The sequence below is a fragment of the Prosopis cineraria genome, unplaced genomic scaffold (genome assembly GCF_029017545.1).
Source record: "Prosopis cineraria cultivar Desert tree isolate PC_DT_omini unplaced genomic scaffold, ASM2901754v1 PC7, whole genome shotgun sequence".
In the NCBI taxonomy this organism is placed as follows: Eukaryota; Viridiplantae; Streptophyta; class Magnoliopsida; order Fabales; family Fabaceae; genus Prosopis; species Prosopis cineraria.
Genome location: NW_026555338.1, coordinates 4,815,051 through 4,830,376, shown reverse-complemented (window position 1 = coordinate 4,830,376; position 15,326 = coordinate 4,815,051). Strand labels below are relative to the sequence as shown.

The window sequence follows — 15,326 nt, the reverse complement described above, 5'->3', positions numbered from 1 at the left end:
TCGGTCATATTATATGGTAGTAAATGCTAGAATTTAAAGGGACAATAAAAGTATATAGTTGAAGCAGCAAAGATAAGAATATTGTGATAGATATGTGAGCATACATTAAAAATAATAATAATAATATATGAGAAAAAGTGGGCATGACATATGTTGATAGGAAAATGGTAGAAAATTATATGAGATGACTTGGACATATACAGAAAAGACCATGAGAAGTACTGGTGAGGAGAGGGAAACGCATAGTCTTGAGACCTGTAAAAAGAGGTAGAAAAAGAATAAAGAGAACACTTATAAAAGTTATTGAACAAGACCTCTTAGCAATATTTTCAAAGACCTGGTTGATGATAAAGCACAATGACATTGTGCAATCAATGTAGCCAACCCCACCTACCTATTGGGATAAGGCTTCTTGTTGTTCATTTTGAAATCGAATTTTAGTTGATTTGTTACCTAAAGCTATCAAGAAATAATAATTGATATCTCATGCTCTTTTCAACCTAGTTTTATTCAGTTATTCTGTTCAAGAAATAAAAATAAAAACTACAACTTCTTTGCCCTAAAAACCTACAATTACAAAATCACTAAATTTGCTCTAAACCAAAGCAAATCCCACAAAATCTCCTCATTCCTCAACTTTATGAGATACACTGATAGTATTCTGGAAAAGTAGGCAATAAAGAGAGATAATAATTAGAAGATTCCATAAACTATAGTAATAGAGCAACATAAAAAGAAGGCTACTTGCATACAACAAAGTTAGACAATGTTATGAAATGAAATCTTCAGAAAGAAGTTACCAACTAGAGGGATTCCCAGAGTTCCAAATGCAATGACAACCTCCAACACAATATAATGCATTATAAATCAAACATTATCACATTCCCTTACGTTAAAAACAAATTGGCTATATCCTCAATTGCAGTGTAGCTAAATGATGTAGGTAATAATGAGTTTAGTCAGGCAGCAACAGCAATCCCATGGTATTGTGTTTTAGTATGTCATCTATGCAAAACTCCAGTTGTACGGTCAAGTTATTCAACGATTCTAAACAGATTTAAGCCAAAATCTGAATTGAATATCAAAACATTTAGGTTGCTTATGACTTACCAAAAAAAACCATAAAATAACACAGTTCAAAAAGTTTATTAAGCAACGTTCTCTAACTAGATTATAACCTGAACAAGAAGCCTCCAAACTCCCTCGGAACACTGCAATATAGCCTCATTTGATTCCAATAGCAGATTCTGAAATACAATTCGAAGGGTATCTCCTAGTATAAAAGAAGGCCAGAATGAAGATCTACATTCCATAGACATGCTTCTCCTATATCCAGCTTCAAGCAGCCTCTCCTGTGCAAGAAAAATTATTGACAGGACATCACTATAAGCACCAAAAATATTAGAAACAGGCCAGCTTGCAAAGAAGTTATAAGGACCGATATATGAGATCAATGGTTTTCACAAGTATCATGAAATGGAGAAAAATTACCAAAGTGCGAATTGCTGAAAACCGAACAGAGGTGATGCTATGCCTCATAAAGGGCCACAAGCGTGGTGCCAGCATCGAGAGCATATAAGGATTTTTGTCATGAATACTACAGCTACTACCACTGCTGCCACCAACTCCAATTAGATTACCCATTTCTGTATCTCCCAATTCAATTGCTCCATTCATCTTCGGAACCATCTCATCCTGAGAATAAATTTCTGCCAGAAGATTCATGACACTGCAAAGAAAATAGAAATGCATCAACTTATACCAGCATAACCAATATGAACCTACCCCCCCCCCAAAAAAAAAATCTGAAGTTATGGTTAGAGATAATAATCAAACTTCTGAAACTCCACTGTTTTCTAAACTAGAAACTAGAATAGAATTAAAAAGCACAATGGAGCTGCCAACTCCATTTCCTTTTCTCCAAGGGTACAAAATTAACAAACCGGAGAGAGCAAGACACCCTTCTAGTGAACTACCATAAAGATCACCAACAAAACCAGCTTATCCCCATATATCTAAAGGGTTAGTGTATGTTGCAAGACCTAAGACTCAGACCCACAACACATAGTTCCAGTTGTCTTATTTTAATTATCTATTCTATTTTTTGTATTATACTTTTATCTGGCTTAGATTAAATAATAGGATATAGTGATTTTGCTCTAGATTATTCTTATCAGCTGAACACATGCACTGCCTGTGTGTGTGTATAGATATGTATTAATTGCTTTCTATTTAATAATATATTGTACTGAATGAGCCGAGAAACTCTTGTATATACATCTTAGGTATGTATGAGAATATATATAGGAGAGAAAGTAATCATATCTCCAAGAATAATGGAGATTGATTCAGAGGAGGAGAAATAGGAAATAAATCTCATAAAAGCCTCCTACTCTTAATTACCCAATATCCCACATAATAATAACAGATATTTACATTGAATATAATAAATACTAGGTCTAACCACACTCCCTCTCAAGTTGGATCATAGATACTAATCATGTCCAACTTGCTTATACAACTATCAAATGCTGTTCTTTGTAATCCTTTGGTGAGCACATCAGCAACTTGGAGTCTTGTTGGCAGATAAATGAGACAAACGACTCCTTCAACCTTTTCCCTTATAAAATGTCTGTCAATCACTACATGTTTGGATCTTGCATGCTGAACTGGATTCAGAGCCATACTTATTGCAGCTTTATTATCACAATAAAGCTTCAATGGGGAATCAATTTTGACATGTATCTCATCCATGACTCTTTTTACCCATAGTACCTCTGAGATGCCTTGAGCTAGAGCCCTTAGTTCTGATTCTGCACTACTTCTTGAGACCACTCTTTGCTTCTGACTCTTCTAAGAGACTAAATTTCCCCATACGAAGGAACAGTAACCTGATGTTGACCTCTTATCCTCGTATGTTCCTCCCCAATCTGCATCTGTATATATTTCTATAGATCTTAGGTTTTGTTTCTTAAACAGCAATCCTTTACCAGGTGTGCCCTTTAAGTACCTCAAGATTCTGTCTGCAGCTTCCATATACCTCTCTCTAGGGTCGCACATATACTAGCTTGCAATGCTTACTGCGAAAGCTATGTCTGGTCAAGTGTGAGAGAGATAAATTAGTTTACCAACTAATCTTTGGTATCTTTCTTTGTCTACTGGCTCCTTCTCCTTCTTCTTCTTCCTCCTCCTCCCCACAACCATCTTTCTTGGATTCAACTCCATTTGCCTCACCTTCCTGATTTTCCTTCGGTTTCTTCCCTTTTTTCTTAACAACAATGGGTGTGTCTATAGGTTTGCATCCCAACATGCCAGTTTTGGCAAGTAAATCAATAATATATTTTCTTTGGGACACATAAATCCCTTGCTGTGACCTTGCAACCTCCATACCTAGAAAATACTTCAAGTTACCCAAGTCTTTCACTTCAAACTCCTTTCCTAAAGCCCTCTTTATTCTATCCACTTCCTCCTTATGATCACCTGTGACAATTATATCATCAACATATACAATGAGGATACATCTTTTTCCATTTTCCCTCTTCACAAACATAGTGTGATCAGCCAACCCCTACTTATACCCTTCAGCTCTCAAAACTGTTAAGAATCTGTCAAACCAAGCTCGAGGTGATTACTTTAACCCATACAAAGATTTTTTTCAGCTTACACACTTGATTGGTTCTCCCTTCCTCAAAACCTGGGGGTCAAGTCATGAAAACTTCTTCTTTTAGGTCACCATTTAAGAAGGCATTCTTTATGTCTAGTTGATGTAGGGGCCAGTCCAAGTTTGCAGCTACAGAAATCAAAATTCTGATAGTGTTAAGCTTGGCCACAGGTGCAAATGTTTCTTTGTAATCCAAGCCATATGTTGAGTAAACCCCCTTGCCACCAACCTTGCTTTTAATCTTTCTAATTTCCCATCAGCATCATATTTAGGGGTAAATACCCACTTATAGCTCACAATTTTCTTTCCTTTTGGAAGATCTACTATCTCCCATGTGTCATTCTTTTCTAAGGCATTTACTTCCTCCATTACAGCCTCCTTCCATTCAGGTACACTCAGTGCTTCATGCACATCATTAGGAATTTTTATCTTGTCAAGATCAGTTATAAATGCACGAAATTGTGAGGATAATGTATGGTAACTAACAACTCTGAATAGGATGCTGTGTGCAGGCCCTCGGTTGCTTTCTGAGAGCTATAGGTAGGTCTAACTCATCCACTTCCTCCATTTCGGTCACTGCTTCTACCTCGGGTTCTTGAGGAAAAACAGCACCTTCTACGTTCTCCACTTCAGGAACCTCTTTCAGTTCAGATTCTGGTTGTGCATCAGTCATAATAGTCTCCCTTTTTTTCCATTTCTTCCTTGAGTAGGTTATTGGTGTCTTGTCCAGTGCAATACCAGCATCTTTATTATATTTTTAAAGACTTTTCAATTCAGTTTCTGGCCTAAGAACCCGAGAATTTTCTGGTATAGGTAATAAAGGATCTGAGCTCAGGAACAAAGGAACACGGATTGAGTATTTCTCACTTCTCTCACTTTCCAAAGGCTGAAAATCACTCCCCCTCTCCCCCTGAATTGAAGCATTTGGATAAAAAGGTTCATTTTCAGCAAAGGTAACGTCCCGGTAATGTAAAGTCGTTTGGTAGTAGGGTCAAAACATTTATACCCCTTTTGTGTGGAGGAGTAACCAAGAAAGAGACATTTGATAGCTTTGGGTTCCAATTTATGGGAATGATGAGAATGAACATAGGTGGTACAGCCAAAGATTTTGACGGGAAGATTAGTGGTGAGGTGAGTGACAGAGTGACATTCTCGTAATTTTTCAAGCAGTGAAGTATAAGAGAGAACCCGACTTGGCATGCGGTTGATTAAGTATGTAGCTGTGAGAATTGCATCACCCCAAAAGAATTTAGGAACATTGTAGGTGAAGAGTAAAGCACGTGCAACTTCTAACAGGTGTTTGTTTTTCCTTTCCGCAATGCCATTTTGTTGAGGAGTATTACAACAAGTGCTTTTATGAATAATTCCATATTCTGTTAGAAACATATGCATGGTGTTATTGAAGTATTTAGTTCCATTATCAGTATGAAGCACTTGAATTGTAGTATCAAATTATCATTGTACAAAACTCAGAAAACACAGAGGGAACAGAGGATTTATCTTGCAATAAGTAAACCCAACACATCCTAGTATGATCATCAATAAATGTGATGAACCACTTTGTATTAGTTCGATTAGTGACTAGAGTAGGACCCCACAAATCACTATGAATGATAGAAAAAGGACGAGTAGATTTGTACTCAATAGGTTTGAAAACGGATCTGTGATGTTTAGCGAGCTCACAATCAATAAAATGAAATGGAGCATTTTTATTGACTTGAAATTCTGGAAACAGACGGCATAAATATTGAAAATTTGGGTGACCTAGTCTCCTATGCCATAACATAAGATCTTTAAAGTCTTTATTTTCATAAGTGGATGCGACATTGCATTGAATTCGAGACCAAAGACTACTCACGATTGATTCATCAAGGTAGTAAAGACCATTATGCACCTTAGCACTCCCAATAATCTTCCCCAATGAGAGGTCTTGAAAAATACAATGAGTGGAACAAAAGTGAGCCCAACGATTAGCCTGTTTAGTTAATTTACTAATGGACAACAAATTATAGGCCAAATATGGTACATGTAAAACATGTTCTAATTTCATAGCTTCAGAGATAACAACATTGCCTGTTCCTACTATCGATAAAATGACCCATTTGCTGTACTTACTGTCTGATTTCCAGCACTAGGGACATAGGTACTAAATAGCTTAGAATCTGAAGTCATATGATCAGTTGCCCCTGTATCCACAATCCATTTGAAATTACTAGTAGAGGCAAGTAAGGCACAGTTACCTTTATAAGCCACAAACGCAATATGATTTGGTTTTTGATTTTTCTCATTCTTCTGAAGCATACTGAGCATCTCGAGTAACTTACCGAGCTGTTCCTTATCAATCTCAAGTGCTGATGAGGTTGAATCTATTTTATCTGGTGGCACATCATGAGAAGCTTGGTATCCTCGTGTTTTTCCTTTTCTTGGCTTCCAATCAGTCGATTTTCCATGGATATCCCAGCAAGTGTCATGGGTATGCCCAATCTTCTTGCAATGTTCACAAGTAACCTTTCCTTTCTGATTCTTCTGATTTGCGTCTACTCTTGCTTACAAGAGCAGCAAAGTCTAGAGTAGGTACTGGAGTAGGGGTAGTGCCAAGAAGCATGACCTTGCGTCTCGAGGCTTCACGACGTACCTCAGAAAAAACTTCCCTGGTTGATGGGAGTGGTGCACGACTCAAGACTCATCCTTGTAGATCATCCAGGGACTGATTTAATCCAGCAAGAATCTGAAATACACGCTCATTTTCAACTTTCTCCTTATACCAAATTGCATCACTACTGCTAGACCATTCCACATCTGTCATTAAGTCTAGTTCCTGCCATATAGCATTCAGTTCTAACCAGAAGGCAGTGAAATCACATTCTCCTTGTTGCAGTGTCCATGCCTTCGTTTTGAGCTCCTATATTCGAGCTAAGTCCTTCCCATCAGAGTATGAATCTCGTATAGCCTTCCAGATTTCATGGACTAGGGGAGAAACATAAAGCTTTGTTGAATTTCTGGAATCATGGCATTTATTAACCATGATGATACCAGTGAATTTTCGGTGTGCCATTGCTAGAACTCTTGCGTCTTGGGGTCTTCTAGGATCTTCGATGAGCCATCAAGATAGCCCATTTTTCCTCGGCCTCCGATCGCGAGTTTCATAGCTTGTGCCCACATACAGTAGTTTGTACCGTTTAGTTTCACTGATATAATGTGTACCGATGATCCTTCGTGGCCGGTAGTCAACCCGAAGGGACCACCTACCCTGCTCGGATCAGTCTTTGAGGACCTATCACTGTTCAACATGGGAGAACTATGAACTGAGTTCAACTCGTGCTCAGTACTCTCTGTCTCAGAGTTCTCGGCATCGGACAGCACTGGGAAGTCGCGGTGCTCTGATACCATGTAGTGAATGAGCCGAGAAACTCTTGTATATACATATTAGGTATGTATGAGAATATATACAGGAGAGAAAGCAATCATATCTCCGAGAATAATGAAGATTGATTTAGAGGAGGAGAAATAGGAAATAAATCTTGTAAAAGCCTCCTACTCTTAACTACCCAATATCCCACATAATAATAACAGATATTTACATTGAATATAATAAATACTAGGTCTAACCACATATATAGAGCAGAAAACTCTATTCATACGATATGGTATCAGCACAACAGTAACAATAAATGCATCCACACAATTTCCCTCCTCTATTTGGGTGCAATGCAGATAACACCCTGTCTGCACTGATGGTTAGAACGAATCAAAAAATGCAAACCTCATCTTCTTTAAGCAACAAGAGGTTCAGAAATCAATGTGTTGTCAGAAACTCAATAGATGGTGACTGCGCACAAGCTGAACAGAAGCAATTATCTTGAGTGGTCCCAAAGTGTCCTTATGTGTCTGTGTGGTCACCAAAAAGAGAAGTATACAATGGGAACAGCAAAACAACCTAGTTACAATGATCCTACCTACGATACATGGTTCACAAAAAACAACCAGGTAATGGCATGGTTGTGCAATTCCATGACAACAAAGATAAGAGAACAGTACTTGCTTGCAAAAACCGCAAAGGAAATATGGGATTAGCTAAACAGACACACCCAGCAATGGAGAACACAGTGACTTCATTTCAGGCAAGATGACAAACTCAGAGAATTAAAACAGTGTAGCATGACAATGACCCAACATTATTGCAACTCTCATACATCTATGACAACAAGTGGCTTTGCTCGATGTCCATGAAATGGAGTTGTAGTACTAATGCTCAGCGATACAGACAACTGGTGGAGAAAGAGAGGACCTGTGAGTTTTTACATGGGTTTACTAATGTGTTTGAAGTTGTGAGAGGCTGGATAACAGAACTTAAGCCATTGTTATCCTTGTAAAGAGCATTTTTCTTGGGTATTCTCCAACACAAAAAGGGTACAAGGGTTATTGTCCAACAACATGAAAAATGTTTGTCACATTAGATGCTGTTTTTTCTATCGAAGATGCTTATTACCCCAAGTTACCCATTTTGGGGGACAATTATCGAGCAAAAGAATGGTTAATCTTGGACCCTAAAGCCACAATAGTCCCTCCAAACCCTGAACAAATAACACCAATACCCACTGCATCACCAGAAAACAACCTGAACAGAACACCCATACGCACTACATCACAAAAAAACAAACTCAACAGCATCTTTAGTGACACATACTCTTTGGAGTTGGGTGGGCAATAACACTCGTATACTTTTTCATTAGGGGTGCACCCAAGAAAAATGCACTTCACAGCTCTTGAATCTGACTGACTACCATCATTTTTATGTATGAATACAACACAACCAAATACTTTCAAGGGCATATTAGGACTAAAGGAGAATTTGGGTAACTTTCTAGCAGTTTTTGAACGGGAGTTTGGAGGTTTTTGAATTTGGGTAGGTTTCTGGACGTCAACATATAGTTTCTATAATTGAGAGCAAGGAATATGAAACAGATGTTTATGATATTCATCATTGTGAAATATCAACATAAAAGTGAAACAAAAAATGTAACTAAAGGCCTCACAAAATTACTACTAAACTTGTAAACGATCAGACACCTGCTAGTGGATGGGCTCAAGTCGTCCAAATCAAGCAAAATGTCCCACAGTAGCATTACAATTGAGTGCAAAGTTTGACCCTGTAAAGCAACAATTGAAGCTGCAGCTGGTATTAAAGCATCAGCAGCAACTGCTCGGACATCATCATCTGGATCCTCCAACCCAAATTTGCATGCAGGAAGAACACGTCCAAGCAATTCTGGAAGCATTTCCTAGGGTCATTAAGAGAACAATCAGAACACTACAAAACATCATAAATTTCAAATGAATAAAAGATGCAACACATGAATGAAGAAAAGACTAAGCTTTCAGTTGATAGTTTAGCATTAATCTTGCAAGCTGCTACTGCTAACAATCTTTCTAACTCTTGAAGAGAAGCATAGGAAAAATATAAGATCTAGTTTAAACAGAGGTCCCTTGTCAAACCACATGCATTTGCAGGGAAGAAGCAAGATAACTTTGCAAGGACATATAGAGTTGACAATTGAATTTAAAAGGAATCACAATGAAATCTCTTGATTGACCTCTACAACCTTGTACTTCTCATAGGGATGTCTCCTATGAAGTTTTGTTGCGCATCTTACCCCCATTTCCTGGTGAACATACAATTTTTTCCTTTAAATTAATACTTTTTCAGTGACTCTTCAACTATTTTGCTTGCATCAAAAGCTAACCTATCAACAAACAATTTCAACAGCCTTCTCTTAGAAGCTCACAATGATGTCGAATGATACCAAATACTACTCAAGGCATGGCATATCCAACTTGCACTTAATTCCACCACCACAAACAATCATCAACGAGATGGTAATTTCTAATCCTAGATAGATCGTACCAACTCCATTCTACATTGCTGGCTATTCCTGCTAATCTCACTACCATCAAAGAGCTCTCTTAAATAAGTAAAAGAACATTCTAGCCTCCACAACACCACACTAAAAGCCCTGCTATGATCTATCAAAAACAAGTACACAGAACCACATAACAAAGGGGGAAGAGACAAGATATTTGCTCTCACCATAAATCGTTATATAGCCACATCCTGTTAACCTCTAAGCTCATGACACAAGAGACAAGCAAGGAAAGCTAGATCATACCAGTGGTCACAAGGTAAAGAAAACCATACGCATAATTAATGATCTAAAATTTATGTTTCTTCTTGTAAAAACCTGAAAGAAACTCACAACTCTCACCACAGGTATGAACACTAGTTACAAGTTTTATCATCATTTTACTATAGGAGCAAAACATAAACATAACAAAAACAGCAACTGTACTACTAACAAGAGTTTGAGTTGCATATAACTATAATATTCAAGGTACAGGTTGTAAGGTCTCTATAAGTACCATAGTTTTGTGTGTTAACAATATACTTAAACATGTGTTCAAACCAAAGGTTTCCTCTTGTATTCCTAGCTTCAAACTTAAAATCAAAATAATGGCAAAAATGAATATGCATAACTTGCGAGGTATTAGGCACAAGCATAATGTTCTTGCATGCAGAGTAAAAAAAACATGAAGGGATGGCAAATGGACATATACCTGCCGCACAGCAACTAAATATTTGATACCTAAAAGGCTTCCATGACGAATCTCCCATTCTGCTCTACACTGAACAAAACACGAACAAAATCATCAAGATTAAACACTAATCAAAGTCAGGAAATAAAAAATAAAAAGCTTGAAAGAAAATGAGCTACGTAAAAGGAGGTGTAGGAAGGACAAATAAATCACAACTAAGAGGACCATACTATTTAAGTTAATTTACAGTGTAAATGCTGGCCAGACAATAACCATATATTGGCTTTAATCAGGCTGTAATAAGTAGGTCTTAATAAGTCTGTAAATGATGACTTGTCTAGGCCTATAAATAAATTTCAAGCATCTCAGACTCCCAGGCTACATTTCACAAAGGCTTTTCCTTCTTTGTTTCTCTTTACTTCATTCACACTTGCAACGTCAAATTACACATAAAAAAAGGAAAATGCATCCTTACATTGCATTTACCTGCATTTTCAACAATATATTTAATGTTTCATTTACTAATGCCGGATGCATGTGCTTAAATGCAGTGCCTAATGCTTGTGCACAGGTTTCCCGTACAGGAGCAACAACCTGGTCAGAAACATAATCTCCAAAGCTGCAACAACATAAAATGATCAAAGAAAGATTAGTAAAAACTTGCAGGTAAAAAGGCAGCCCTATATAGCAAATAAACATACTTCGCCTATGATTAAGAAAAGAAAAGACAAGAAACCACAAAAAATATTTTTTGCTTCTAAGCTATGTTAATCGATGTACAGCAAGAGCTAGTTCATTCCCCACAAGACATACAAAATGAAAATGTCATACCGATCTAGTGACAACACACACAAGAAGCGTATTACACAATCTTGAAGAAATCCATAGTTTTGAAGCCAGGAACTTCTAGCCACATTAATCAAGCTCATAAGCTCACAATCCTGAGGAAGCCCATTAAGATTGCCAGATGGAATCTTATCCTCACCAGAATAATCCTTCTGCTCAGCTATACTAGTAGGTTCCTTGTATGAATGACATAAACCATCGGAATGAGATTCCAGATCCAAGCCCACAGAGTTGACATTAAATTGTCCATTCCTGTCAACAATAGGTAAATCGCATCCAAGAGTTTCAGTTTTAATGCTGATTTCAATATCACCTCCATTGCTGCAAATGTTCCTGCTATCCATGGAAGAGGATGATTCATCTTCAAGTCTTGGCCTCTTAGAGTTTGAATCAAACTCATCCACTGAAATTTGCAAATTCAAATCTATCTCCCTATCTCTCTTTAAGACACTTGATACACTTTTATCTTCCAAATCAAGAAATAGTTCTGCCCCCAAGCGTGAGTCCAGCTTTAATACTCCAGCAGATGCACCTTGATGGGTTAAAATCTCCCTCAATGCCATCACACTGCCATGGCGTACCTCCCAAACTAATAATTTGAAAATAATTATTTAAAGAACACTAGGAAAATAAAATAAAAAATTTCAAAGTTTACGTTTGGCCAACTTCTCCAAAAACGTGCTAAAGAAAATGGAAACAGACTAATTTTACCAGGATTAAACATATCAATAATAAGCTGCTCAACAAAAATATGGAAAGGCCATCGCCCATCTCCATCATGATCAAATCCATCTTCATCATGATTACCGTAAATGAAAGCCTGCATAGAACATCAAGTTCAAAACATAGAATCATACCATGAGCTAGAAAATGGAAATTGAATCAACTTGCATTATGATAACTCAGGTAAAGAAAGAATCTTCAGAGACACAAGACTATGTAATGCAACTAGCTTCGCTGCTTACTAGTATGCACGTAATATAATATGTATAAATTGCAACCAACAAGGATTAAGACAATATAATGCAACTAGCTTTGCTTCTTTCTAGGTTGCAATTTAAATAATACGTATAAATTGCAATCAGCAAGGATTAACTTCAACTAGGATTGTGCAATAGAATCATTTTGTGAAGGCATGCTCACGAAATAGCCACAAGTTTAAACACACAGCATATAGTAGAATCAAGTCATCAACACAATAAACTGTAAATTGCTACTATCAAACAATAGTCAATGGTACATCACCTTATTGTAATTTACTGAATCAGGATATGTGCCTCTAGAAGTCACATTTTGAGCAAGTGATGCCTCTATACTTCCATCCTCACACCAGCCTTTTGTCTGGTCTTTTGAGTTCATTTTTGCTTTACGTTTTAAGAGATTCCGTTCTCTTGCACTTGGCCACTTAGATTTAACACTAGGAACCATATTGGCAACCATTTTCTGGATGTTATGTACAGAATGAGATGTAAAAACTCTGTGATCAATTCCATATGAACGTAAATCTGATTTATATGCCATAAGATCTTCGTCTCTTATCACATCACTGATATCCATGAATTGTTCGCACACATCCAAACCTAAAATTAGGTGGAAATATTTATTAGCACTCAAAGCATGTTATTGAAATGACTTACTAACAATATTTAAAGGAAGAGCAAAACGTATAGTAACAACCACAAATAAAGATATGATCCAATATAGATAGAGAGAAATAAGGAAGACAATCTTTTTATAATATCAAATCAAAATCTAGCTTCATAGATTAATAAAGACAAAGGAAAATCTTTAATAAAAGATGAGAAAAATTTTAAACTCATACAACTAATAAAGCCAAGGGAGAATCTCCACTGATAAAAATAATGATTTTATTTCCAAATAATTTCTACATGAAGTGTACCTCTATTTATAGATAGAAAAATGACTAGTAACTCCTAAAAAGGCTCCCATTAATCCATAACTCAGATAATGGGGCATAACTACCTGAAATAAATAAATAAAATAATTGACTTAATCTACAAGTACCCACTACTCCTAAATTTAAGGGCTACTCAACAAAAACAGAAAATAACTTAAAATAAAGTTTGTTCCTAATATATTTCTAACTTCCCAAATTATCCATTATCCCACTATAATCAATACTTTATCAGATAAACACACATGATGATAGCAGACAGTGCTCAATACAAAATTAGCACCCTCAACAACAGAATTTGTTTACATGTCAAACAAGTTCCACAAGCATTGTGTATCAATGAAAGTGGATTGTGCATATTCCACAAAAATATTTAGCAATCACCAGCCCCATTATTTAATCAGCACTTCATTTTTCTTGTTGATGGCCAACAAGAATCCACATACATTATTCGAATAAAACAAAACATCATACAAGCATAACTAGATACCAACCCAACCGACGCCGAAGATTTTGCTTTTGCCTAGCCAGCCGCTCCTTTGGGTTCTTTACATTATCACTTCCTACATCATACTCCTGAAATGGAAAAAGGAATAAAACATAAATGCATTAAACACAGATGCAACTAAATAATAAAAAATTATTTTAAACAAATAAATGCAAGGTCCAACTATTTATATATATATATATGGCCTTTTAGGACGCTATCTTATCCTCCTCTCCTGTTATTCTCTTTTCTATTTGTCTTATTGAAACCCCAATGTGCAGGTCCATTAGTTTGAAAAAGGAAACTCCCAAGAAAATTTGATAATCAATCAATAATAATAAATGCATTGTTATAACACAAGGCTTCTTGATGGTTACTTACGTCGGAAAGATGTTTGGCTTGAATCTTTTTAGACCCAATAACTCATTTACTATTCTGTTGCCCTATGGTTGCTTTCCATTTCTGTTATGATAGGCCCCATTTGGTTCAGTGGAATGGTTTTTAGGAAGTGGAAAAAGGAAAAGGAATTGCAATAGGGAATAAGCTTTACAAACACATCAGTTGTGATAGAAAAATGGATGGAATTATGAGCATCAGATAATATTTGTTCAAAATTTATATTTAAAATATAAAGAAGTGTTAAAAAACTAAAAGACAAAGATACCCTTCCTTTATCTCTCAGCCTCCCTGATTCTCCTTCAGCAATCATGTCTCCCTCCCCCTCTCTCTCAATTTTTCAACAGCAAAATGATCCGATCCACAGGCATCAACCACAGATTTAGATAGGACGCAGCATAAACAAGTTCTAATAAAATTTGACTTAAAAATTCTAAGAAACATCAAACACAGCCTGCAACAAACAATTTGGCCCATCAAGCTTGGCCCAAATTCCTAGCTCTATAAGATAGACAATGAAAGTTGCCCAACAGCATTGCACAAAAATCCTAAGCAAGATTCTTGACATTACATTTTCAATCATAGGCCATCATCCACATGGTTCACCTTCAGCTTATATTCTTGAATAAGCTCTATTATGCAGTTCCAAGACTGTCAAATCTTAAATCTCATGCCGCCTTAGCCTCAAATCAGCTCACTGTCTACAAACCCACCACATCTTTTTACCTTGCACAGCAAGAAAAGCTTCAAGTCAACTACCTTGGACATTCATCCGGGGCACTTCAACCAATCTAGAACTCCAAGCTGCTTTAAGAGCTATTCTCTAAGAGATGTGCTTGCTCAAATCACCTAACCACGGGACTTCTTTGCATAGGTTCAGGTCTAATTTATAGCATTTGTGAACTTTTCGTCATTATGCCTATGTCCAGCAATTGTTTGATCCAAGTGAAAATTTCTTGGTCCTTAAACCAGGGTATGAACTGTATTTCCCCAAATCTGTTTCAGTTTTTTCTGTGTGAATACTTTTCCATATAAAGGAATCAGTTGTTGACAGCATCAGGTTGATGCATTTTCCACTATTTAGCTCCCATTCAATGGAGGTAGTAATTGTGACAAAGATGAAAACAACTGTGATTGATAAAGGTGTTTAACCATGCATTTCTGGACTTGAATTGCCCAAGTTATTGGTGAAGTAGTAGTTTATTTTGACAGCATCACTGCTTAAATCAGCCTAACATAAACCTATAATACCAGGTAATGCAAAGCAGTGGAGAGAAGAGGGAAAGAGGAGAACAGGAGAGAAAAAGCTTCATCTATATTCATTCAAAATAAATTAAATCATAAATTCCTAAATATAAATCACTACAACATAAAATAAATGCCAACTAGATTTCACATCACCGAGTGTGTCATCCTTCCAGGTTTTACAA

At 36.7% G+C, this 15,326-nt stretch overlaps 1 protein-coding gene across 1 annotated transcript in view; it reads right to left on the bottom strand.

The window, feature by feature from the left end:
- Positions 1–15,326, bottom strand: part of LOC129315410 (TATA-binding protein-associated factor BTAF1) — a 58,031-nt gene that overhangs the window by 39,198 nt on the left and 3,507 nt on the right. The window contains 9 exon segments of the mRNA XM_054959069.1: positions 1,179–1,352; positions 1,492–1,729; positions 8,732–8,943; positions 10,274–10,342; positions 10,739–10,871; positions 11,084–11,687; positions 11,810–11,918; positions 12,344–12,678; positions 13,508–13,589. Of these exon segments, the coding sequence (XP_054815044.1) occupies positions 1,179–1,352; positions 1,492–1,729; positions 8,732–8,943; positions 10,274–10,342; positions 10,739–10,871; positions 11,084–11,687; positions 11,810–11,918; positions 12,344–12,678; positions 13,508–13,589 (1,956 nt within the window).